We start from the raw sequence: 27,468 nt of genomic DNA, 5'->3' as shown, positions 1-27,468 counted from the left end.
AAACACACCGCCCGGGTAACGAAGGAGTGGCTCCGTAAGAAGCATTTGAAAGTCCTGGAGTGGCCTAGCCAGTCTCCAGACCTCAACCCCATAGAAAATCTGTGGAGGGAGTTGAAAGTCTGTGTTGCTCGGCGACAGCCCCAAAACATCACTGCTCTCGAGAAGATCTGCATGGAGGAATGGGCCAAAATACCAGCTACTGTGTGTGCAAACCTGGTAAAGACCTATAGTAATCGTTTGACCTCTGTAATATAACCTTTGTTGGCAATAACAAAGTATTGAGTTGAATTTTTGTTATTGACCAAATACTTATTTTCCACAATAATTTACAAATAAATTCTTTAAAAATCCTACAATGTGAATTTCTGGATTTTTTTTCACATTCTGTCTCTCACAGTTGAAGTGTACCTATGATGAAAATTACAGACCTCTGTCATCATTTTAAGTGGGAGAACTTTCACAATTGGTGGCTATATATATATGTATATATACATATATATGTATGTATATAAATACATACATATATATATATACAGTATATATATGTATGTATGTAAACATATACATACATACATACATGTATATATATATATATATATGTATGTATGTATATATATATGTATATATATATGCATATGTGTATATATATATATATGTATATATATATATATATGTGTATATATATATATATGTATATGTATATATATATATATATGTATACATATATATATATATGTATACATATATATATATATGTGTATATATATATATATATACGGTATGTGTATATATATAATGTATATATACACGTGTATAGCAAGAAAGCACTATATAGCCTCTATTAGACAGATCGTACTTCATAAGAAGAGACATCACAGGAACCATCTGCTTAGTTTTAATTCCATTTTTGACACAACCAAAAAAAATAAATAACATGAAGCCAAGGGCTGTGGTCGCAAACCTATGTTTTAAAAAAGAAAGAAAATATTTCCATAAAAATGTAAAACAAAAAAAAAGTTGCGATTTTGTCACAGGTTTGACCTTAAATCTACCATGAACTTCTACACCTCAAGTCGACAGACCGCAATCAGCCTTACGAGTTGTCATGGGAACCATCTGTTTTTTCTTTAATTCCATATTAGACACACAGGAGGAGAAAGAAAGCCACCAGTTCACATCCTAATGTCTTATTATTTATACTCTCCGTTCCCCCTCACACATCCAGTCACATGATTTCACACACACAATCAGGAGAGCTACAAAACAATCTTTGGCGTCATTCTCGGTCAGTCTTGCAAACACTAAGAGGAAGGCGGAGAAGGAGTTACTGAGACGGTAAATTATGTTCTAACGGAGGTAATCGTTAAGTAGAGCAGCAGGGTGCCCAAGCCTTTGCCACCGGGGGGGGGGGAGGGCAGCGTACACAAAAGTTGAAGAATGCGACAAGACCACTGAGCTAAGCTAATACATACAGTGGTCGCTCTACTTAGGCTAAATAGTGACCTATAGTACAATAGTCATTTGTGTATTTGAGCTGACAAGCAAATACTTGTGTACTAGTGTCTTTTTGTTCACTTTCAACTGTTTCACCACAGAAATGAATGGTTGTTGATAAGTTTTTACGCCCTTTTTCACACAACCCTGTATTCTTTAAGGACGATGTCACAAGTTTATAAGATATCGTGCTGCAAACGGCCCCCGGCCTGCACGTTGGTCACCCCTGCAGCAGAGGGAGGGAAAGGAGGAATTTTTTTTTTTTTTAAAGCGACAACTTACCCTTTTTCTTCCTGCATAGATCTTTTTTTTCCCCCGCTTTTTTTTGCGCTCACACACAAACTAAGGCGTCATGTTACGTCATGTCGGTACAAAAACAATTCAAGTAGGCTACAAACTTTTCTCACAAATGTTTTTTTTCTTTTTCCATCTCCCCCTGCCTGCCCCGTCTCAATAAAAAGGTCCAGTGTGATGAAAGAGCACCAAAAAATACAAATAATAAAAGCTTGTGCAACATTTACTCCTCCTTGTGGGGAGAATGTGGAAAGTTTTTTTAACAGTATATTGTTTTGCTTTTATTCTACACGCACGCACAAACACACACGCATCTTTTTGTCCCTGTGTAAATGACAAATAACTTATCAATATTCCTTTAAGCTACTACTTAACAGTCATTAGTGGGAGCAGGAAAGAATAGGTGACCGTAAAAAGTCTAAAAAGCACATGACAGAAAAATAACTTATTTCTCTTGTCGTACACAGAGAACTGGGCTCCGGCTTAAATAGAAATTATTATTATTATCACTATCATATATACGCACTCTCTCACTCATTCCACAGTGATCAAGGTCGGTTTTATGTAAACATGTCGACAAAGAAAGCAAAAGAAAAATGAAAAGACTTCTTTCTCTTCACTCGCCGCGCCTTGTTCTGTATTCATTAAAAAATATACAACACCTGTGTGTCGCTGCAGGTCCGTTTAAAAAAAACAAAGGGGGGAGGCGGTCAAGCCCCGCCCACTCATGCCCCTTGTCAGTCAATCAAATGTATAAGAAGTCCAAGGAGGTGGTCAGCGGGTCAGTGCGGCTTCCTCTTGTCTCCGCTCTGGCTTTGGTTGGTGTCTTGACAGGAGAGGACAAGCACACTTGAACACCTGCCGTAACGCTGTTGCATCATCGCGGGCGCTTACCTGAGAACGCGAGCTGCAAGTGAGGAGGTAGAACGGCCTGCGACCCGGACTGGAGACTCTTGTACAGCTCTGAGGAGGACAATTGCCCATCAGCGGCTTGTTAGTGCACAGATTAGTGAGGAGACTGACGGCTGCTAAATTGCCCTTCAAAATTAACCTTTTAGATAAAACTGTTTGCATGTTTGGAGCAAATAAATTACATTTAAGTAAAACATTTTAAAACTGTTACTACCGTATTTTTCGGAGTATAAGTCGCACCGGCCGAAAATGCATAATAAAGAAGGAAAAAAACATATATAAGTCTCATTTTTTGGGGAAATTTATTTGATAAAACCCAACACCAAGAATAGACATTTGAAAGGCAATTTTAAATAAATAAAGAATAGTGAACAACAGGCTGAATAAGTGTACGTTATATGAGGCATAAATAACCAACTGAGAACGTGCCTGGTATGTTAACGTAACATATTATGGTAAGAGTCATTCAAATAACTATAACATATAGAACATGCTATACGTTTACCAAACAATCTGTCACTCCTAATCGCTAAATCCCATGAATGAGATAAATACCGTATATTACCAAATAAACGCCCTTGTGCAAATAACCGCCCATGTCCTAATAGCCGCCCGGGGTCTGACCCCATTTTGTGAATTAACCACCTCTTCTTAATAACCGCCCATGTCCAAATAGCCGCCCGTGGGCTGTTTTTTGCATAATTTAGATTAAAGGCCTACTGAAACCCACTCCTACCGACCACGCAGTCTGATAGTTTATATATCAATGATGAAATCTTAACATTGCAATTACTAAAGTGCAGTTTTAAATTTTACGCAAAATATCCTGCTGAAAACGTCTCGGTATGATGACGTCAGCGCGTGACGTCACGGATTATAGAGGACATTTTGGGACAGTATGGTGGCCAGCTATTAAGTCGTCTGTTTTCATCGCAAAATTCCACAGTATTCTGGACATCTGTGTTGGTGAATCTTTTGCAGTTTGTTCAATGAACAATGGAGACAGCAAAGAAGAAAGCTGTAGGTGGGAAACGGTGTATTGTGGCAGGTGTTGTGCCGGATAACGCACCCCCGCCGTAGAATGCACCTTCTGATTGTTGTGCCGGATAACACAGCCGGTGTTTCATTGTTTACATTCCCGAAAGATGACAGTCAAGCTTTACCATTGGCCTGTGGAGAACTGGGACAACAGAGACTCTTACCAGGAGGACTTTGAGTTGGATACGCAGACGCGGTACCGTGAGTACGCATGCAGCTGCGGCTTCCAAACATTTGATCGAATGCCGGTACGTGCGTGCCGCTATGTGCATGTCACGTACGTAACTTTGGGGAAATATATGTACTTTATTTAACTTTGGGGTGGTGAACGGTACTTTGGGCTGTGGGATTGAGTGTGTTGTGCAGGTGTTTGAGTTGTATTGACGGGTTATATGGACGGGAGGGGGGAGGTGTTTATTATGCGGGATTCATTTGTGGCATATTAATAAATACAAGCCTGGTTGTGTTGTGGCTAATAGAGTATATATATGTCTTGTGTTTATTTACTGTTTTAGTCATTCCCAGCTGAATATCAGGTCCCACCCGCCTCTCACAGCATCTTCCCTATCTGAATCGCTTCCACTGCCCTCTAGTCCTTCACTCTCACTTTCCTCATCCACAAATCTTTCATCCTCGCTCAAATTAATGGGGAAATCGTCGCTTTCTCGGTCCGAATCGCTCTCGCTGCTGGTGGCCATGATTGTAAACAATGTGCGGATGTGAGGAGCTCCACAACCTGTGACGTCACGCTACTCGTCTGCTACTTCCGGTACAGGCAAGGCTTTTTTATCAGCGACCAAAAGTTGCAAACTTTATCGTCGATGTTCTCTACTAAATCCTTTCAGCAAAAATATGGCAATATCGCGAAATGATCAAGTATGACACATAGAATGGACCTGCTATCCCCGTTTAAATAAGAAAATCGCATTTCAGTAGGCCTTTAAAATCAAATTGATTTCATTAAGCCCAATTTATAAGCTAAAAGGAAAAGCAAAGGTGCAGTAATTCTGGTAATTACGGTAACAGCAGACGGACGTTACATGGGGATTCTGGGTAATCAACATATTGCAATGGGTCACCGCATATAGCGTAACACACACTCAACGACAACAACAAACCCACGAGTAAAAGTTTCAGCATGGCAAGCAACAGTAGCAGTGAGTTGAATGAACAGGATACCGGTACACCACAACTGATGGACGGCAATACTTTAAGGGGGAAGAAGAACAGAAAGTTTGACTTAAAGTTCAAGCTAGCGGTTGTGAAGTATGCGGAGCAGAACTCTGGTTTGGCAGCGGCCAGGCAGTTTAACGTTGACCCAAAACGTGTACGAGAATGGATACAAAAAAAGGGAGAACTACTATCTCAAGTCAGCAATCCATGGAAAACAGGCTCGCTTATCTGGTGGAGGTAGGAAGAAAGTGAGCGACAAGCTTGATGCTAATTTGTGTCAGTGGGTACATCACGTATGCTGCTTTATTTAAAACTCGGAGTACTGTAGCCTTTATTTTATTTAAGTGACAGTATTATTGTTCTGTTTTGATGGTGGGTTTTATACTTGAGCACTTGGTACCATAATTGTATTTTTCCCGGTAGGCTGCTTTATTTAAAAAGTTTATTTATTTTTAGTATTGGTATTCTATTTGACAATTGTTGCACTACTGCCATGTTGAGGCCTTGTTGATCTCTTGTCTTTTGATAGCCTACCTCATGTTGATCTCTTGTTTTTTTGTTTGTATGTTTACAATAGCTTTTACATTTAAAGTTTTTTGTACGAAAAAAAAATACTGGACAGTAACCATTGGAACCAAATAATGGTCTGGTGCAGGCTGGTGCAAAAATAAATAAAAGCCTTGTGCAAATAACCGGCCATGTTCTAATAGCGGCCCGGGGTCGAAACCCTTTTTGTGAAATAAACGCCCGGGCTACTATTTGGTAATATACGGTAATATTATTTGATATTTTACGGTAATGTGTTAATAATTTCACACATAAGTCGCTCCTGAGTATAAGTCGCACCCCCGGCCAAACTATGAAAAAAACTGCGACTTATAGTCGGAAAAATACGGTATATGACATTCTGACAAATTGCATTTGCTCTAAATTATTGGTCTTGTTTTCATTATTTAAATTATGCAAGCATGTTTTTTACTGTGCGTAGTCAAAATATTCCTTTTAAAAATGAATAGTTTGACAGTAGTTCAGTGGAACCTCTATTTACAAACCCCTGATTGTTTACCAACTTTTCAATTGAAAAATATGCTTCGGTGTACAAACCTTGTGTTGCTGTACAAATGTTTTATCCACCCATTGTGGGCCTGGCAGCACATCCATTGTTGGAGGACTCATTGACCTGCAGTGCGGCTATTCGCTGCTGTGCTACTTTGAAGTGTTTTAGGGCCCGAGTGAAGTGAAGTGAGTTATATTTATATATTCTCAAGTGACTCAAAGCGCTTTACATTGTGAAACCCAATATCTAAGTTACATTTTTAAACCAGTGTGGGTGACACTGGGAGCAGGTGGGTAAAGTGTCTTGCCCAAGGACACAATGGCAGTGACTAGGATGGCGGAAGCGGGGCTCGAACCTGCAACCCTGAAGTTGCTGGCACGGCTGCTCTACCAACTGAGCTATACCGCCCAAGCGACCCACTGTGTTTTTTTTCTTCTGTACGTTTAGACGCATTTTTTAGGCCCCTAACATGCACAAAAAGTCCCCATATTTTGCAGGCGCGTCAGATATGGCGAAAAATGTTGTATTCTGGTCCTGAAAATGTCATTTTAAAATGTGCTCCCTCGCACCACCTTTAAAAATAAAAATAAATTAAAATAGCCCCTCCTACCAGTTTCACGCATATATTATATATACATATATTTACGTTTACACGAAAATTCCAGAAGACATCTATCCTGACGGGAGGCACATTTATGTCTCAGAAACCCATACCCTAAAACAGGCCTGGGCAATTATTTTGACTCAGGGGGCCACATTTAGAGAAAAACATGTGTCTGAGGGCCGGTATATCTATTTTTAGGAGCACTAATACAAACCTCACGATAATGTCTGATTGAATGCTAAAAACGTTATGATAGACCGCCTTAAAAAACATAATGGAATTTTACATTTTTTTTATGAACAATAAAACACTGAATATTGACAAAATATGAATGTCACACCACCTTTCGATCGACATATTTTACAATCAAGTGAAACGCAACAAAAATGCAACAAACAGTGAAATATGAACGCGAAGGGTACAAAATAAACCCACCTACAATCTGATACATCTGATATATCACTAAGTTTTAGAACTTTGTTGTGAAAATCTCCTTCCGCGTCTGTGGAAACGCTTCCCGCCCACACTGCTTGGTGCCTCGTCTGAGCTGCTGTGACGTAGATGACCATAGTAACTAATTAGATGACCATAGTAACTGGTATATCAGCCATAAGCGCAGATTCCAACCATTGAAATACTTTGTATAGTTGAAGACTTACGGTCATTATAAAACATGACTGCACATCATAATGGCAGCTACACTTTACATCTTAAAGATCTAAAAAAATTATTTGGGAATGTCCGGCGGGCCAGATTGAAAAGCTTAACGGGCCGCACGTGGCCCCCGGGCCTTAATTTGCCTAGGTCTGCCCTAAAAAAACACTTTAACAAACTCTTCCTAGGGACTTTGACCAAATGAGTCACGGTTGGAATGACAGATACTTCACATATAAGGGATGGTAAATTGCAAAGATGCCAAACTTTGCACCAATGATTCGCCACGCAACAATAAGTCGGCTCCACAAATTCAGATCTTGATCCTATTTAGTAGAAATGATGATGACAACCCGAAGTACCCGATGGGTAGGAATGATGTTCGTTAAGAAATTATCGATGTCGATGCCATTATCGAATCCAGATAGGTTGTTGTGTGTGCACTGAGTTCGAAAAGCCGTAGATGTTATGTGACTGGGCCGGCACGCTGTTTATATGAAGGAAAAGCGGACGTGACTGAGGACAGCATGCGGGTGAAGGTTTCAGGTGAGAGAGGACGCTAAAAGCACGCCCCCAGTGAGCATATAGGGCTGCTATGTGCGTTGTAAATTTTAAAAAAAAGCAGACAAACACATCACCAACATGGACGAGGTACCGCTCACTTTCGAGATCTCGGTGAAGCACACTGTGGAGAAGAAGGGGACCGATCCATACGCACAACGGGGCAAGACAAGTCCGATTTTACTTTTTCCGAGGAGCCCCACGACAACGAGACTGACTTCGAAAATGAGGAGAGAGAATCTGGCGTGTTTGATGGAGAATTGCCCAGCTGTTCATTTCAGACACAGAAGATGAGGAATTTGCTGGATTTGTGGATGAGGATTGATCAAAAAATAATGTGAGTACATTGATAAATACTTCAATAAAGTACAACCCAACTCAGCTTTGCTCCTGCTGCCTTTTTAAAACAGCGTCCATGCATGCTAGCGTATGTTTTAAGCTAGTGTATGTGTTTAACCATGCCTGCGCCCAAAAATACGCTGTGCCTTATTTATGCGTTAAATACAGAAATAGCACCCGTAACTGACACGGCGCCTTTTACGGTAATATGCTGCGCCCTATGGTCGCGAAAATACAGTATAGTGGCTTTGATAACGGGAACCGGTTCTCAAGAAGGGATTCGAATCCATGGAATCGGTTCTTTTCTTATCAAAGCATCGGGAGAACCGGTTTTCGAACATTATCCCTACCTGTTCCCTCTAATTTTTCATGTGTGTGAGCAAACGCACAAACACCCTGAGCATTCAGTGGAATACAGACGTGCAAACTGTGGTCATACCAGCAGCACATTTGTCTCAAACCTGACATAACAATTTAAATGTCTTATTATTATAATCAAGTGACTAGTCAATTTCAAGAGATTATTTTCTAATATATGTGATTTGGCCCACTTAGATATTGATTTTTTTTTAATCACCTATGCACTATAGTATTTTATGGCTGGGTGCGGGTCCTGCTTTGGAAAGATTGTGTACCCCTTTCAGAGATCACATTTAGTTCCCCTTAAAACATTCACGTTGCATGAGATGAAGTGTTTTTTAACTTTCTGGCCGTAAAATAAATATTTTTATTAGCAATTATGTAGTCCTGTAACATCATTTCATGATTAATATCCAAAAAATAACATTCTTAACAAATGACAGTAGAATAAACACACTGATTGAGGAGTCATAGTAAAACCACCTGAAATTTACACTTTACGTGTAGTGTTGGAGTTGTCCAACTTTTTGTGTGGCCATAAACGCACCAGTGGCTAACTGCCATAGTGTATGTGTTGGTGCAGTTGAGAGAGAGAGCAAGCGGCTGCTGTTGATATAACAGATGACAAAGAGTTGCTTTTGGCTTGGTTTGTACGGTAGACAATGACCAGTTTTGCTAGATAAAAGTGTTTTACACTTTGTTTTGGTGTGGTTATGGCCGACAAACAATTTCGGTAAATAAAGGGACCGATGGAATTCCTGTCCTCCTTTAAGTGTCTCCACAGACGTTACAATAATTTAAGTGTTGACAAACATTGTTTTATCTGTTGTGGCCGCCTTCCGTCACCTGTTACTCACAGTTGCATTGCAAAATCATACAAAACGATTTGTTTATTTTGTTTAGAGTGGGATTTGATTTTGTGCGCGGCATAGATTTGCTGTGCGCAGAGGACGCGTGAGCAGTGCGCAATTGCGCAGGTGCGCACCTTAGAGGGAACGTTGGTCACTACCTGTTCCCACCTACTCGTAGTGGGTGAAACCTAGCGGCGAAAACTGCCCTACGTCGTCACCAATCTTATTGTAAAAAAATATGTTGCAAATGACAGGATGTGGGCGTGGCATGGTGCCAAACTTTGATCTGATGGGTCGTCACAAAGCACAAAAACGTTAACTCGGTTTCACAAGTTTAGATCTTGATCCTAATTGCTACAAATGATGACAGTCTGAAGTGGCTTTATTTCTTCTTGTATTTTATTTTTTTAGTAAATGAGGGCCCAAGCAGCAAAGTAAGTCCTGGAGGGACGATGCAGAGCACCACAAGGGCCCTTTTGAAATTGCTGTGTTTTTTTCTTCTATGCGTTTAGACCAGTGGTTCTTAACATGGTTGGAGGTATCGAACCCCGCCAGTTTCATATGCGCATTCACCAAACCCTTCTTTAGTGAAAAAAAAAAAATACAAATTTACAGTGAATGCGAAATGTGCTTTAATATACAAGCTATTATATTCACAAGAACTGTTGAAGAACCAATGAAGTTGGCCTCCACCCACAGAGACAAAGGTTGTGGATGACTAACAAGAGCACTCTCAGGTGCTGCACAGGCCCACGCCAAAGCATACGTTACCATAAGCGCGATACAAAATCTAATCCATTATTATTATTATTATTATTATTATTATTATTATTAGTGGTTAGAAAGGAAAGATTAGTTTTATTTCTGACAATAAAAAAGTGATTGGCACTCACCCAACAGGTCGCTCTGTGCGAGGGAGTATCCTGAGTTGGAGCTTGGGGCCGAGCCCATGCCAGAGGCTCCGGGAGGACTAAAATTGAGCAGCGGGGGGAACTGGAAGGGCAGCGAGACAGGCACCAGGCCCCCCAGCATGCCGAAGCCCAGGGGCAGCGTGGAAGGGCTGCCTAGGAGGGAGCCGCCCGTGGCCGATACCTGTAGAATGAAAAACACCATTATATATTTATAGATCAGGTCTTCAACCTTTTCCAAGCCGAGGACCCCCTACTTTTATATACTGTAGAAAATGTTGCATTAAACTGGTCTAAATGTAACTTGTTACTATGAAACACTAAAATATTTAAACAATACAGTATAAAGCTGCTATTATTTATATATACACACACACACACACACACATACCCTGTATATATACATACATGCAAATATTTATCTATACATATATATCTATATATATATATCTATATATATATATATATATATATATACAGTATATATACACACTTGCATATATATATATATATATGTATATATACATGCCTATAAATCTACATTTATACATATATTCACATATACAGTATATACACACATGCATATATATATATATATATATATATATATATATATATATATATACATGCCTATAAATATACATGTATACATATATACATATATATATATATATGTATATATATACACACACACACATGTATATGCGTATATACATGTATATATGCATATAAAGATATATACACACACACACACACATGTATATGCGTATATACATGTATATATGCTATATAAATGCAAATATATATGCATGGTGGGGGGGATTTTTCTGGCTGGTAGAAATATTGTATAAATTGTTTTATAACATGTTCTGGTCGAGTCCCCAATTGCAGAATTATTACATTTTATTAATTAATAGAATGTTAAAACATTGTCATGCAGCAATATGAAGACCATTAACTTGTATAACATGTCATGCACAGAATATCAGAAGCTTTTATTCAGGTAGAAATATCACAGATTACAGCTGGGATAGGCTACAGACCCCCGCAACCCCAAAAGGGACAAGTGGTAGAAAATGGATGGATGGGTATTACCAAACATCTTTGACAATCAAAAAATTATCATAACAATTCACATGTTGTTATTAATGTGTGAAACTGTTATTTAAACATGGAAGTGTATCTCCACCTCTGAATCCAAGTGCTCAGTGGCCTAGTGGTTAGAGTGTCCGCCCTGAGATCGGTAGGTTGTGAGTTCAAACCCCGGCCGAGTCATACCAAAGACTATAAAAATGGGACCCATTACTTCCCTGCTTGGCACTCAGCATCAAGGGTTGGAATTGGGGGTTAAATCACCAAAATGATTCCCGGGCGCGGCCACCGCTGCTGCCCACTGCTCCCCTCACCTCCCAGGGGGTGATCAAGGGTGATGGGTCAAATGAAGAGAATAATCTCGCCACACCTAGTGTGTGTGTGACAATCATTGGTACTTTAACTTAACTTTTAACTCTTAAAGCAGGAATACAAATTCTGTATTTCTACAAAATACAAAATCTGGCAAGACACCAACACACTGCAATAATTTTATATATATATATATATATATATATATATATATATATATATATATATATATATATATATATATATATATATATATATATATATAAATATATGTATGTGCGTGTGTATGTATGAATATATGTATGTATATGTACATATGTATACATATACATATACGTATGCATATATATGTATGTATATATGTATATAAACATATATATATATATATACACACATATATATATTTATCTATCCATCCATCCATCAAAATATGGATGGATGGATAAATATATATTTATATATATGTATATATATATAAATGTATTGGATGTTAAATATATATTTATATATATGTATACACACATATATACAGTATATATATATATATATATACATACATACATACATACATACATACATACATACATACATATATATATATATATATATATATATATATATATATATATATATATATATATATAAATACATACATACATACCCGGTACATATATATTTATTGTCTTTAAATGGTGTTTTTCCTTTTCGTGATGAACTGTTTAAAAAAGCATAAGGGTTAAAACACATTTCATTAAAGCAAATTAATTGTCCGTTCATTGGTGTAAACTTGAAAATTATCTGTCTTTGGTATACTTATTAATGATGAAAAATTATATCTATCTGGTATTATCGCGATTAATTTCGAATTAATTAATTCGATGCGATTAAAAAATGTAATCATTTGACAGCCCTAATATAAATATATGCATATATATATATATATATATATATATATATATATATATATATATATATATATATATATATATATATATATATAGAGAGAGACAGTATATGCATGTATATATGTGTATCTACGCATATATATACATATATACACATGTATATTTGTACTGTATGTGTGTGACTTCAACCAACCAACCAATTTAGGGGAAACCCTCATAGCAGCAGTAGTAGTAGTACTATTAGTAGTAGTGAGTGAGGATTAACTAACCTGTGAGAGGTGTGATGTTGTGGAAGGTGTCATGGTCAAACTTCCTGACCCCGCCCAGCCGTTTCCTGCCTTGGAGTTTTGGCCGGCCACACCCAGCCTTTGCCTCTGGCTGTGATTGGCCGAGGATGACTGCGTTTTCTCTGTGACGCTGACAGCCGAGGTGCCCTTATTGTTAGAGTTGTGGGTGCCACCGGCGCCGGTGGTGGGCAGCACTTTGGTAGCGCCCGTGAAGGCAACCTGCGTCTGCTTCGCCTGCCCGGCTTGCCCACTGCCACTTGCCATGCTGAAGGGCGGTCGAAACGTTTTGGGTGTTTTTGGGGAGTACTGGTGTTGCTGGGTGGGGATGCCCTGATGAGCGTGTGAAGGCGATGAAGAAGGCGAGGGGGAGGATGAGGAGGAGGGGGGCGGGGTGGGCACAGGCGGCCGTGGGGTCAGTTTGATGATGGGGGAGGAGTTACTGCTGTGGGATGACTTGGTGAGTGTGGCCTGCATAGGTGTGATGAAGTTGGCTTGGGGCGGGGCTTTACCTTGATGGGAGGGGGTGGTCTTGCAGGTGGCAAACGGCGTGGACACGGCTGGGGACGGGAGGCAGAAGGACTGCAGGGTATGGTGGTGCGTGGAATTGGGGCGGCACTGGGGGGAGGGGGAGGACGACGGCGTGATGCTGCCGTTGCTGCTGATGACGCTAGATTTGGCTCCACCCTTGACTGCGCCCAAAGCTGCCATAATTCCTGCAGGACTGGCAAAGCCCTTCTGATGGGGAGGCATCAAAGGGGACGCAGTGGGTGGGGGCCGTTGCTTTGGGGGCGAAGGGGCGGGGTGCGGGTGCATTTTGCTGCTCATTATAGCACTTGGCCTGTTGTTGGCTGTTGCCATGGTAACGTGTCTCTGGTTGTGGGTGCCCGGTCCTTTAATCAAGGTGAAGGTGGGTTCGGGGAGCTTAGAGGTCACGGCTGGGCCGGACGTCTGCATGCGGACCAAGGCGGCGGAGGAGGAGGTAGAGGTCGGTAGTGCGGCCGACGTGGTCACTTTCCACGCGGTGGTCACCTTCCCTGCGGTGGTCACCCCCTTGGAGAGGGCCGTGCACGTGACCTGCGAGGCTGACGGGTACTGCAAGGTGACAGGGGGAGGGGAGGAGGTGGGGATCTGCAGCGGTGGGGGCGACAGCGGGCTGTCGGAGGAGCCCAGGCCCTTGGCAGCGTTGCTGAGGAGGGCGAGCGCGTGCGAAATGGAGTCCAGCGAGGGGGCGCTCAGGTCCTCATCCAGAGAGTCTGACAGACAGATGGGCTCAGAGTGAGACGACAAGAGGGAGGGCAGGCGGCTCGATGTCGAGGAGGATGTGGCGGGGAGAGACGGAGTGGGGGTCATGGCGAGGGGCGGTTTGCGGACCCACACGCCCTCCTGAAGAAGACACAAACATGTTGAAATGTTTGACATAAACACAGTGGAACTTCGACTTACAAACTTAATTGGTTCTTGAACAAGATCTTAAATAAAAAATGTTTGTAAAGCGAAGAAACTTTCTCCATAAGAAACAATGTAAATATAAATAACGGCTTCCAGCCTTGACAAAAGTCCATATTTACAATATAAATGCTATACAGTATATCAAACAAACATAACAAGGGGTGATGAAGCAACTACCTACTTATTAACAAGCCAAAACAACAAGCTCAACTGTCCTGTGTCCTCTGCCAGTACGCACACATACACATTAGTCCCTTAAGTGCCCTCAAAAACGATCAGAAATAACAAAAATCCTTCCCTTAAGCAACCATATTGCTACACTAATAAAAATGAAAAAAAGTAAAATCCTCTTTAAATGTCATCGGCAAATGAGCAGTTAACGAGAGGAGAGAGAAAGGCGTGTGTGTCCTTTTCCTCCAGCTTTGACATACAGCAAGTCAGCTTTGGCACCTTTTTCCAGAAAAGTCTGGCCTCAACACAGTTAAAAATGTGCTGTGGTAGGAAGCCGGCTTCCTCAACCTCTTCAATCGGTTGTAGAGTATTTGGACACGCAACTTTTGAATGGAAGTGAACAAAGGGGTGGGCCACCAAACCAACATGACTACTGTGCAGCAAACAAGAGTGTAAACTATATGAGTATGCAAGGAGCCTGAATCTTACCACTAAAAGCAGATACGAGCAAAAAATGCAAACTATGCAATAGAATCTATCCCTATACTTTTAAAAATAATATTTGTCGAGTAATCTCTCAAGAATTATCCGTCGGCTACGTTCCCAGACACGTAGACCTATCTGGTGCTCCAGACGCCATTCTACTTGACTAAACAGATGAAAACTTGGAAAAGCATGGAATTCTACAACTTCTTAATGTGTGGCTGAGTCAAGGAAATTGGTCTCAAGATTCGTACATCATTTTTGCTCGGGTAAGGTTGCATTTAATGATTTAACTTCACGTCTACAGCCATGTTTGTTGCTTTGTTTTTGTTATATGCACTGCTTAAATATAACACTCAATCCCAACGTAGTGTGTGCTGAAAACTTTATTTATGATTGCTACCTTTTGAAAAATCTTAACTCCTTTAGGTTTTGCACACATTTGATTTATACTTGCCGAGTTGGTGCTTTACAAAACACTCATAGCAAGAATGTGTTTTAAGAAATACAAATAATATCAAGATAATACTTCAATGGGAAATACTAAACGTTAAAAGTATAGCAAACAAACAAAGTGATCATTGTAAACTTGTGCGGTTTTTGACTCTGCCTTCTTCGACTGGAGTGTGTGTGCCTCTTTTCTCGTCTTTTTTTGGTTACCTCTTGAGAAACTTATCCTTTTCGCGATTTGAATGGTCCCAACAGCCTAAAACCACGGAGAAAGGCAAAATGCCGCCCAGGCTGCTATGACAACAGACGCTCGCTGGCCCACCATTTCGAGCCCCACATAATCAACGAGCCGGACTTGACGTCAAGTGAATACAACCTATACGCGCAAGCACAAAATGGCTGCCAGCAGCACACAAAATGAACTGTTCGTTCACAAAGACATTTATCGCACACAGAAACCTACTTGGCTCGATCTAATAGTTTGTAAATCTAAAAGTTTGTAAATCAATGTCATGTGAGCCAATACCACAAGCCTATTAAAATTATCTTTACAAAGATAATGGTGGTCAATTTGCATTCACTATAATTCATGATTATAATTTTAATTGGATTGTGTATGCTGACCAAAATTGTGTGCAAAGTTGTCACAGACCTTAGTTTTAGCCTTGGGCCCAGGCACTACTCTCCTCTTGGCTCTGCATGAAAGAATAATAACGTAAATATTCATTAGATATCATTACTATGTGCACTGTTTGACAGGAATACTCACAGGCTTCCAGTGAGGTGACAGTGAACCGCTAGACTCTCCTTGAACAGGATTCTGAACAGACAAAACGTATAAATAAATAAAAAACAAGTTCATGTTGCAGTAAACACACCAGAGTTAAAAATCAAGTAAGGAGAATTGATGAGCTATCTATTAATTTATTGGTTAATTCACGTCACCATCATCATCAACAACCAATAGATATTGGTTGCAATATTTACCCGGTACATATATATGTATATATATGTGTGTGTGTGTATATGTGTATATACCGGTATATATATATATATATATATATATATATATATATATATATATATATATACACATACATAAATATATAAACATATGAATATATATACACATATGAATATACTGTATATACTTATACATATAAGTGTACAAACAGTCATGGGCAAAAATATTGGCACCCCTGCATTTCTGTCAGATAATGTACCACTTCTCCCGGAAAATTGTTGAAATTACAAATGCGGAACAACCTCCAAAAAAATCTGATATTATTTTACACAGAACTCCGAAAATGGACTGAACAAAATTATTGGCACCCTCAACTTAATATTTGGTAGTACACCCTTTGAAAAAAAAAACTGAAATCAATCACTTCCTGTGACCATCAATGAGTTTCTTACACCTTGCTACTGGAATTTTGGAAAGCTCTTCTTTTGCAAACTGCTTCAGGTCTGCGGTAATGGCAGATAGTTTCGATGTTGAAGGTCTGAAAACATTTTTTGTAAACGTCCGGCGGGCCGGATTGAAAACCCTAACCCTAACCCATAATTTCGCCAAAGTATCACTTGATTAAATATTATAATGACGTTTATCAGCCTTCAATGGAAGTCGTTACAATCAGACTCCTGAAGGCAGTAGTTGACACCAAAATAATCAATTAAGACACAAGCAGAATTGTCTTACTTTGTCATATCTGTCACTCAACACACTCATGGGAACTGAATGTTCCTCACATTCTTCGCTTATGTCTGTCTTTTCCCAGCCTCACAGCCAATCAACATGCAGAACACATGTAAACAAAGACAAACATTAACAGATAAATCTGCAAGTAACAATGAGAAAAAAATATTTTGATATTTATTTTAGTACAATGATTATTTAACACTTATGTGCAATTAATTGTATTTGATTCATTATTTAAGTATAATGTCTTATTTTCCTCTATTCAAATACAGTGTTACTGTTCATCCATCCATCCATCCATTTCTACCGCTTGTCCCATTTGGGGTCGCGGGGGGGCTGGAGCCTATCTCAGCGGCATTCGGGCGGAAGGCGGGGTACACCCTGGACAAGTCGCCACATCATCGCAGGGCCTGTTACTGTTCAAACTGTGTAAAATGTTACTGTGGCCAAAAATATTAAATATACTTTGAAAAAAACCTGTGTCTTATTTTCAATTAATACTTAGGCCTATTACGCAACTATATTTTAATGTTGGTCATTATGGTGGTACTGGGAGAGACCAGTTTTTTCTGGGGTGGTGCTTTGTAAATAATAGTCTGAGAACCATTGGATGATGTATTTTGGAACAAAATAAAGTGTATTCTGCACAATAACTAAACAGAAGCAAAAACTGCTATTGGCTGCCATTTAAATCATTTTTGGGGTTTGCTCTGCAAGCCTTTGTACCTGACTTTATAAACAATAACAAAAACCACCCAAATATTATTATGTAATAATAGGAGCAATACAATGATAAATATTGATCTAATCACTTTAGTTTGTTTAGTGATACCCCACTAGGTAGCATGCAAAATGTCTTCCAACAAAACAGTGAAGAGGTCCCACACGACAAGATCAACGCCATCTGTGTTTACATTGAGCTCAAGGGAAGTTTGAGGTTTGAGAAAAGGGTTGCTTGATTTGCTCACCCTAACCCACCTACAGCACAGTACTCTTGCCTCATTGGAACACTTTTTAATTGTCGATATTTTGTAATGTTATCTGTATGACTTCACAATTCCTCATATAAGCCCAATAATTATATGTGCAATATTTATCAAGCATCCCTAATAAAAATGTGGACATATTCTAATGAAAAAAGATAAAAGAGAAAGCACACACCTGGCCTGCATCCAGCCTTTGGGCCACAGTGGTTTGACTTCATTCTCCAGAAAGGCCTTGAGGTAGTCCTCCGCAGACAGGGAACATTGGTTCTCTACGTTCAGGCAGCTCAGTTTCACTCGCACCAACGTACACAGCAGGCTTCTACATACACATTGCATAGCAAATATTAGTAGTCGTTTTACACAAATCCATGTCAAATATTACTAGTAGTCATACACACATCCATGTCAAATATTACTAGTAGTTATACACACATCCATGTCAAATATTACTAGTCGTTTTACACAAATCCATGTCAAATATTACTAGTAGTCAATGTCATACACACATCCATGTCAAATATTACTAGTAGTTATACACACATCCGTGTCAAATATTACTTGCAGTTATACACACATGCATGTCAAATATTACTTGCAGTTATACACACATGCATGTCAAATATTACTAGTAGTTAGAGACATCCATGTCAAATAGTCAAATATTACTGTTAGTTATAGACATCCATGTCAAATAGGTAAATATTACTGGTAGTTAGAGACATCCATGTCAAATATTACTAGCAGTTAAAGAAACATCCATATCAAATAGTCAAATATTATAAGTAGTTAGAGACATCTATGTCAAATAGTCAAATATTATAAGTAGTTAGAGACATCTATGTCAAATAGTCAAATATTACTGTTGTTATAGACATCCATGTCAAATAGGTAAATATTACTAGTAGTTACAGACATCCATGTCAAATATTACAAGTAGTGACATCCATGTCAAATAGTCAGATATTACAAGTATTTAGACATTAGGTACTAATCCTCGCCTCCATGGCGACAAATAAAATGAGTTTCTTACAAGTATCATCCCTGCAGGACGAGGAATAGCTTAACATACTTCGCTACACACCGTAGCTTACCGGCATTAAAAAGTGTAAATAAACACCATTGGTGGATCTACACCTAACATCCACTGTAATGATATCAAGTAGAGGCACGTATCTAGTCGATACTACTATGATTACGTCGATATTTTTAGGCATCACAACATACTAAAATGTATATTATGTTTATATACTCAGGAAGTATGTCCCTGGACACATGAGGACTTTGAATATGACCAATGTATGATCCTGTAACTACTTGGTATCGGATTGATACCCAAATTTGTGGTATCATCCAAAACTAATGCAAAGTATCAAACAACAGAAGAATAAGTGATTATTATATTTTAACAGAAGCGTAGACAGAAAATGTTAAAAGAGAAAGTAAGCAGATATTAACAGTAGTGAAGTGAAGTGAATTATATTTATATAGCACTTTTCTCTAGTGACTCAAAGTGCTTTTACATAGTGAAACCCTATATCTAAGTTACATTTAAACCAGTGTGGGTGGCACTGGGAGCAGGTGGGTAAAGTGTCTTGCCAAAGGACAAAACGGCAGTAACTAGAATGGCGGAAGCGGGGATCGAACCTGGAACCCTCAAGTTGCTGGCACGACCACTCTACCAACCGAGCTATACCGCCCCCACACAGTAAATGAACAAGTAGATTAATAATTAATTTTCTACCACTTGTCCTTAATAATGTTGACAAAATAATAGAATGATAAATGATACAATATCTTACTGCATACGTCAGCAACTAAATTAGGAGCCTGTGTTTGTTTACTTACCGTACTACGAAAAGACAAGTTGTCTAGTATGTTTTATTTAAGGACTTAACTGCAATAAGAAACATATGTTTAATGTACCCTAACATTTTTTGTTAAAATAAAGCCAATAATGCAATTTTTTTGTGGTCCCCTATATTTAGAAAAGTACCGAAAAGTATCGAAATAATTTTAGTACAGGTACCAAAATATTGGTATTGTTACAACACTAGTAAATATTTATTTCAAATAGTCAGATATTACTAGTAATTTTAGACATCTGTGTCAAATAGTCAAGTATTACTAGAAGTTATAGAGATATATGGGACGGTGTGGCGCAACCTGAGGTTTCCTGGTTTGATCCCCAACTTCTACCAACCTCGTCACGTCCGTTGTGTCCTTGAGCAAGACACTTCAACTCAGCTCCTGATGGGTCGTAGTTAGCGCCTTGCATGGCAGCTCCCGCCATCAGTGTGTGAATGTGTGTGTGAATGTGGAAATAGTGTCAAAGCGCTTTGAGTACTTTGAAGGTAGAAAAGCGCTATACAAGTATAACCCATTAACCATTTACATATATGTCAAATAGTCAAATATTACCAGTATTCATATAGACATATATGTCAAATAATACTAGTAGTTAAAGGCATCCATTTCAAATAGCAAAGTCTATACCTGAGTTTGTCATCCCACACCCATTTCAAATAGCAAAGTCTATACCTGAGTTTGTCATCCCACACAAACTTCTTCCGCGGACCCATCACTCTTTTCCCAGGTTTCTCCTCATCCTCCTCCTCTGAACCGTTCTTCTCCCCCTCTTCTGACTGTTGCCTGCACATGCACATAGTGATGTGTGATTGATGCACAACAACATAAATAACAGATAAAAACAGCTAGTAGTAGTGAAAAAAGCACTCTCCACTTACTTTGCAACCTTGGCCATACAGTCCATGTTGTATTTGGCGATCTGCTCCGGCATCACGCTGCATACAGCCAGCTTTAGCTCCAACAGCGGCGTCCTCAGCCTGTCGTCCTGTGGGAGGAGAAGGACAAGATGGCCGCAGAGCGAGAGAGAAGGGGAGGAAGGCAAAGGGTTATAGTTAGAAAGTGTGGACGGGAATAGCAATATGTTTGTTTTGGCTTCAAAGCTTGACAGGTGGCGGGCTTAATTGAATACAGACATTCACGCTGAGGACAGATGGAATTGAAATATTTCTGACAAGGCAGAAATAATATTAGGAAACCAAATACAATCTTCAAATACAGTGACCATCAAAGGTGTCAAAACATGACAGCCGCGAACTTGTCTGAAATAAATGCAAAAGTACCGAGTGGGACTAGTAAGGACCCATAGTCAAAACTTAAAGAAAAATATACTTAATAAAGAACTAAAATATATGTGAACATCAATGAAAAACCACATCAAATTTTAGCTGCTAAAGAAAAAAATACACCAGCATGTGAAAAGACAGATTAGTTGTACAATATATTTTGTTTTACTTTTACTTTATATGATATTGAAGCCTTGGGTATTGGCTGATACGGATGTTATTTCCATTTGATATTAGCAAGAATCATACATACTTTTATTATTTTGTAGTGTGGAATGTTAGAAAACCCTTGATTAAGAGAAATGGAACAACGGCAGGGATGGAAAAAACATTACACTTATGACGGACTTAAACTGACCTTAAATTTGGAAGTGGAGTGGTAATTTGTTTTTGCCGACAGCGAGTGGTCACAATAATTTATTAAAAATAATCCTATGACGCAGTAAGTTGAATGATGCGAACATGTTTGTTACTGGATACTTGCTAAAACAAGACCTTGTGTGTGTAAGTAATCTGGAACAATAATTATTCAAAACATGTTTATATTGATAAATGTCATGTTTTAGACTAAAATACACACTTAAAACCAATGCCTAGCATTTGTGCTTAGCTGTTGTGTAGCTGCTGGCTCCAGGTAGCTCACGGTCTACCATGTTTACTTTTTGTAAATGACTTGATTAAAATACAAGAAAAGATTGACATTTTGTACTTATTGGAGGACATTTAGGTGTTAACTGAATGTCCAATTTTGCACAAGTAAAACAACTGCAGGACTGTTTGTATTGGAGCTTTTAAATGCAGGCCAATATCATTCGATACGTTTTTTTTTTTGCTGGCATCGGACTGGGATACCCCTAATATATACATATATAGTATATCTACAACGTGAACACACCAAAATACCAACTGTTTATGTAAGATTACAGTAAAAATCGATCAAATAAACAATAATGTGACCCACTAACCTCTATAATTTAATTGAAATGGGTCCGAGGGCACAATATTGAAATAAATGCAATGTAAAAGATTTTTTAAGTTATGCTGACATTGTTTGTGCAAAGCCCCCACACTGATCTTTTTCAATTATCACATTTTAATACATTTTCATGAAATGTTCCGTATTTTCCGCACTATAAGGCGCACCTAAAAACCACAAATTTTCTCAAAAGCTGACAGTGCGCCTTATAATCCGGTGCGCCTTATATATGGGTTAATATTAATATTAATTTTCATAAAGTTTCGGTCTCGCAACTACGGTAAACAGCCGCCATCTTTTTTCCCCGTAGAAGAAGAAGAAGCGCGCGGTGCATGCTGGGATATGTAACGTTTCATTTCCATTTGTGTGTTTATGTAAAGACCCCAAAATGGCTCCTATTAAGTGTGTTGTCTGTCTAATTATAAATAATGCAGACGAGGCGTGTTAACTGAGTTCTCAACGTTTACTCACAGCGTGCTCATAACCACATTCTAACTGCCAGCATACAACAACGCTTCTCAGGGCTACCGCGCATGCTCGTCACTATCGTTGCATGCTGGGTAGTGTAGTTGTTATATTTGCTAGCTCATAACATCACATTAAGAGACACGCTTACGCGCTTAATTCAATACTCGCCGTCATTCCGGGTGGATTGACAAAAGACCTCCAGCCGCTAGATATTGGTGTCAACAGGGCATTCGAAGCTAGACTGCTAACTGCGTGGGAACAGTGGATGACAGAAGGCGAACACACGTGACGTTCACCAAGACAGGGAGACAGCGCCAGACGACATACGCCACTATCTGCCAGTGGATCGTAAATGCCTGGGCTGATTCAGTCTCATCTGTGGTCCGAGCTTTCAGGAAGGCAGGAATTGTCACTGAACTAATAAACGGCAACGACACTGACTCCATTAATGACGACTTCGACGAGACGGAGCCGGCCATTTTGGATCCCATATTCGCCCAACTTTTCAATTCGGACACCGAAGGAGAAGAATTCGAGGGATTTATGAATGAAGAATAACTTCAGAAAGTGAGCGTTATGTTTATTTTGTGTGTTGTGACATTAACATTCGAGCAACATTATGTTGCTATTGCTCTGCACTATTTTGAATTTTACTATGTTTGTGATTGCACATTTGCGTACATTTTGGGAGTGAACAGAGTTGTTAGAACGCTGGTTTTTAATATATTATTAAAGTTTGACTGACCTATCTGACTGTTTTTTTGACATTCCTTTAGCGCAGTTACCGGTAGATGCGGCTTACAACACGGGGCGGCTTATAGGTGGACAAACTTTTGAAATATGCCGTTCATTGAAGGCGCGGCTTATAACCCAGGGCGCTTTATGGTGCGGAAAATACGGTAATGTTTTTACTATTACGGTACAAAAAAGCTGATACATATTTAAGATTGATGTTTTGACTTTCTTTATCAGATCATTATAGATATTTGACACACAAAAGCCAACTAAAACACCTGCAAGGCAAGAAGGTGGGAATAAAACATTGTGCGTGTCGTGTGCACCTTGGTGTTGAGAGGCGGAGGGGGCTGCAGTCCGTTGTCACACTGAGCCGCCCTCACCTGGATGTTGAGGCGGAGCTTCCTGAGCCGCTTGAGGAGCGTCTCCTTGTTGCACGGCACAAAGGCCTCTATGTGCGAGTAGATGCCCGATCGCACATCGGGAGGCTGCTCCAGGACTTGCAGCTCAATGCTGATGGAGGACAGACGACAAAGTCAGCCTTGAGGCACACATGACAGCTTTAAAGAGAGGTGGATGAAGGGACTGTTCCGGTAATGAGGGGCAGAGAGACGGCAGGGAGGGTGACACCAAACAAAAGTGATGCAGCTCAGCAGAGGAGCTGAGCTTGTCATACTCACTCCAGCAGAATGTTATTCATGTCCAAGGTGAAAAACTTCTTCCTGCCCTCCTGATCAAACTGCCGTGAAGCCTGCAGGGGGAAAAACAGCTGAGTCAGCGAACAGCATCTAAGAGCATGCAGAAATCCAAAATGATGTGCCACGCCCTCTTGAATGTAACTATATGGATATTTTTGCTGAAATGACGGCTTATCTTTGATATCGATCAATATAAAAAACATTTTGTGATATAGTTTTTGGCCATATCGCCCAACCCTAACACAACACAGCCCCAAATCTGAGGACGATTGACACAGGCCATTGACAAAGGAAACTGAACGAAAATCCACCACCATTAATGGGCCTCGAAAGGTCAAACGGAGGAGAAAGATGAAGACCAAATGACTTCTCAGGTAGGCTATTTTATGCCTGCCAGATGGAGATGACTTGGCTGAGCTTGGAAAGATCCCCCTATGACTATGTTGGCTTCCCGATGGACTGGACTCCCACATTATCTATTAATTTAACACAATTGAAAAATGGTACCAACTCAACATCCATTGAAGCTGATCACCCTGGATAGGGGGTCCCTTCATCTGCAGTCCCTTCACAAGGTTTCTGCTTTATCCCCATTTGGGGACTTTTGAGTTTGAGGATGTGGGTTTAGATCAGGCGATGTCATTATGAGTTTGTGAAGCTCTTTGAGGACCTTGTGATTAACGGCTATATAAATCAATTTTGATTGACTTGATGCCGTGTTACAGGCACTATCTTTTGTTTGATTTGTGAATGAACACCATCGCCTGTGTAAATAATTCATGTTTCAATGTGTTCACCCGCGGCTTATAAACCTGTGCGGCCAGTATGTGTACAATATTTAATATGTAAAAAAATTAGGTGGGTGGGAATTATGAAAAGCCTACATATTTCGATATTTGGACCAAACTACTTGAGAACATGTTTAGGTCCAACTAAAGACTGTAAAAGAAACTGACTAAGGAAGTAAAGGTAAGATTTTCTGTAGTACATGCAATATTTTATCAATACTTGAAACTGCAAGGGTAATAACATTAAAGCTGATGCATAAAAGGGTACACATTGCAGGTGACGAAGATAAACAACATTTCTGCTAATATGCTTTAGCAATGCTTGACTGTACTTCCACTAACGCACGGAGCACCAAACAGCTTTTAGAAAAAGGCAGTAAACATCAGTATGGTTCATTACTTTGTGTGACTAACCCTTCCTGGTCAGCTTCAGCAGCCCTTATGTTGCATGTGACTCACCGCTCGCAGGTCCTCGATGCGTTTTATGAGAGGAGGTGGCAACCCGCTAGGCAGCGGCGCAGGGGAATATAGTCCACTGGAAGACCCCAGGCTTCGCCCTTGGCTGCCCCCACCCGCTCCTACTTTTTGGCCTGGAGCGCCGACACCCAGAATGCCGTTCTCCCTGGCCGACGTCACGGCGTGCTGTTGGTCCGTTTCCAACAAGCCAAAGTCTAGGTCGCCTAGGAGGTCCTGAAGTTCCTTCTCGTTCGCTGAGCCCAGCAGTGACATCACGGCAGGGTCGGAAGTCAGGTCTGCCAGCGAGAGGTCGTTGTTTGTGGCAGAGGCGGTATTGCCCTGCAAGTGGGTGGAGTCAGAGGCCAGCAGGTGCTTCGCTGCGTCAGCAGCACACGGCTTGTTGGCCACGCCTACGGCCAGGCCAACAGGAGTCATGCTGGGGTTGTTTTTCCTACTCTGCTCCTTTTCCATGTTGAAGCGGCGGAGCATGGCCGCCAAATACAGCGAATCCTTCATCAGCTTCTTCCTCTTCTTCTTCTCGGGTCGATGGAGGTTGAGAGCTGCCACTCTGTCGGGACATCCGGAAAAAATGGGAAAAATTCAAACACCACTAATGCTCACTCTGCCTGACATGGTTTGTTATTGTTCACTTGTCAGTAGCATCTGACAAGAAAGCTGCCTTTCTTGCATCCAACATTTTGGCAGTATTGTAATTTTTTTCTTTACAGTACGTGTGTGAACGACTCATTTTATTCCAAAAAAACAAAACACCACAAGGACACCAACAAACCTCCACTAAATCTTTAACAGACACTTTAAATAAACACTGGATACAAGACACCAAAATGTCATGTGGGGAGATTTGACCAACAAGCACTAGGTGATTTTTAGGGTAAATATTTGTTTTCCTTTTCAGAGTTTTTTATAACCTATTTTGAACAATAGTTGTGAGTATCAAAGGTAACTGACAAATATATATGACATGAGACATTATGAAATATATACCGTAAATATGGGACAGTAAACCGCTGCTTTTTTCCTTACGCTTTTGAAACCTGCTGCTTGTAAAGCGAGGCAGCTAATTTATGGATATTTCTTCGTTAACGGCCATATTGCAAAACATTTTCATAAAACACAAGCAAATACACTGATCTTGTGTGTAATTGTTTGTGTTATGGCGCCATCTTTTGTACGAGTTCGCTCACTGCAGGTGCTGCAGCGGGAACGTCTACAGTATTTCCTTCTGTTTAATGCTTTGAACCGGAAATACAAATGCCGTTCCGTCTTCGAGTCAATCATAGCGTTTTTGCTCGTATGGATTCTTCAGTTACCACTCCAAGCAATCTTTGTAAGTTTTCCAATATCACTAAAACTATTCATACTTACTAAACCGTCCTATGTGTGATGTCTATAGGAGTGTTGTCATGCATATTTGTACGTGCTATCGTAATGTAATCAAGTGACCATTGTTAGCATTAGTTAATATACTAACACATTTACAAGTGTCTGTGTTAGTATTAATAACTTCCAATGGCATTCTTGTCGTATTGTTTCAGTTTCACAAATTCCTCAGTACATTCACCAAAACATCACCATGGAGTTATTGAGTCTGTTTAGCTGATTGGAGAGAAAGCTTACGCAGCTAGTTGGTCCATGCAGATGACTTCTGTTTTGTTTGATCAGCCATTTTACTGCCGTGTTACAGGCATTGTTTGGAAACAATTAAGGTATTTAAATAAACATTTACAAAATGTTTGTGTAAATACCTAATTTCACTGCATATATATCTGCGGCTTATATACACTTATATACGGTGCAGTTAATATATGGAAAATATATTTTTCTTAAAATTTAGAAGATGCGACTTATATGCCGAAGCGCTCATGTGTCTGGAAAATGTGATTAACCACAAAAATTGTTTGCATTAATCATGTATCAACACAGATCATTTTATTTTGACCCGACATGCTGCTTTACTTTAACTGCGAATAGTTACCTGAAAGGCAGCTTGTGTTGGTCAGTGCATACGCCTGTGCGCATACACCCTCATGGGACTTTAGATAATACTGTTACCAGGTTTTGAACAAATAAATCACATTTATTTAGTAAAACATAAAAA

The 27,468-nt window shown here is 39.8% G+C and overlaps 1 protein-coding gene across 1 annotated transcript in view; it reads right to left on the bottom strand.

The window, feature by feature from the left end:
- Window positions 1-879: 879 nt before the first annotated feature.
- The window catches only part of ubn2a (ubinuclein 2a), a 37,367-nt gene continuing 10,778 nt past the window's right edge, over window positions 880-27,468 (bottom strand). The window contains exons 6-17 of the mRNA XM_061983970.1: window positions 25,353-25,917; window positions 24,088-24,158; window positions 23,734-23,920; window positions 20,824-20,930; window positions 20,618-20,728; window positions 18,255-18,398; window positions 16,164-16,214; window positions 16,047-16,089; window positions 12,824-14,224; window positions 10,231-10,429; window positions 2,683-2,751; window positions 880-2,614 (exon numbers count right to left, since the gene is read on the bottom strand). Of these exons, the coding sequence (XP_061839954.1) occupies window positions 2,571-2,614; window positions 2,683-2,751; window positions 10,231-10,429; window positions 12,824-14,224; window positions 16,047-16,089; window positions 16,164-16,214; window positions 18,255-18,398; window positions 20,618-20,728; window positions 20,824-20,930; window positions 23,734-23,920; window positions 24,088-24,158; window positions 25,353-25,917 (2,992 nt within the window). The 3' untranslated portion in view covers window positions 880-2,570. The remainder of the gene's footprint in view (window positions 2,615-2,682; window positions 2,752-10,230; window positions 10,430-12,823; window positions 14,225-16,046; window positions 16,090-16,163; window positions 16,215-18,254; window positions 18,399-20,617; window positions 20,729-20,823; window positions 20,931-23,733; window positions 23,921-24,087; window positions 24,159-25,352; window positions 25,918-27,468) is intronic.

Source organism: Nerophis lumbriciformis, linkage group LG25 (assembly GCF_033978685.3).
Source record: "Nerophis lumbriciformis linkage group LG25, RoL_Nlum_v2.1, whole genome shotgun sequence".
In the NCBI taxonomy this organism is placed as follows: Eukaryota; Metazoa; Chordata; class Actinopteri; order Syngnathiformes; family Syngnathidae; genus Nerophis; species Nerophis lumbriciformis.
Note: the sequence above shows the minus strand (reverse complement) of the source record. Positions and strands in the feature narration are given on the sequence as shown.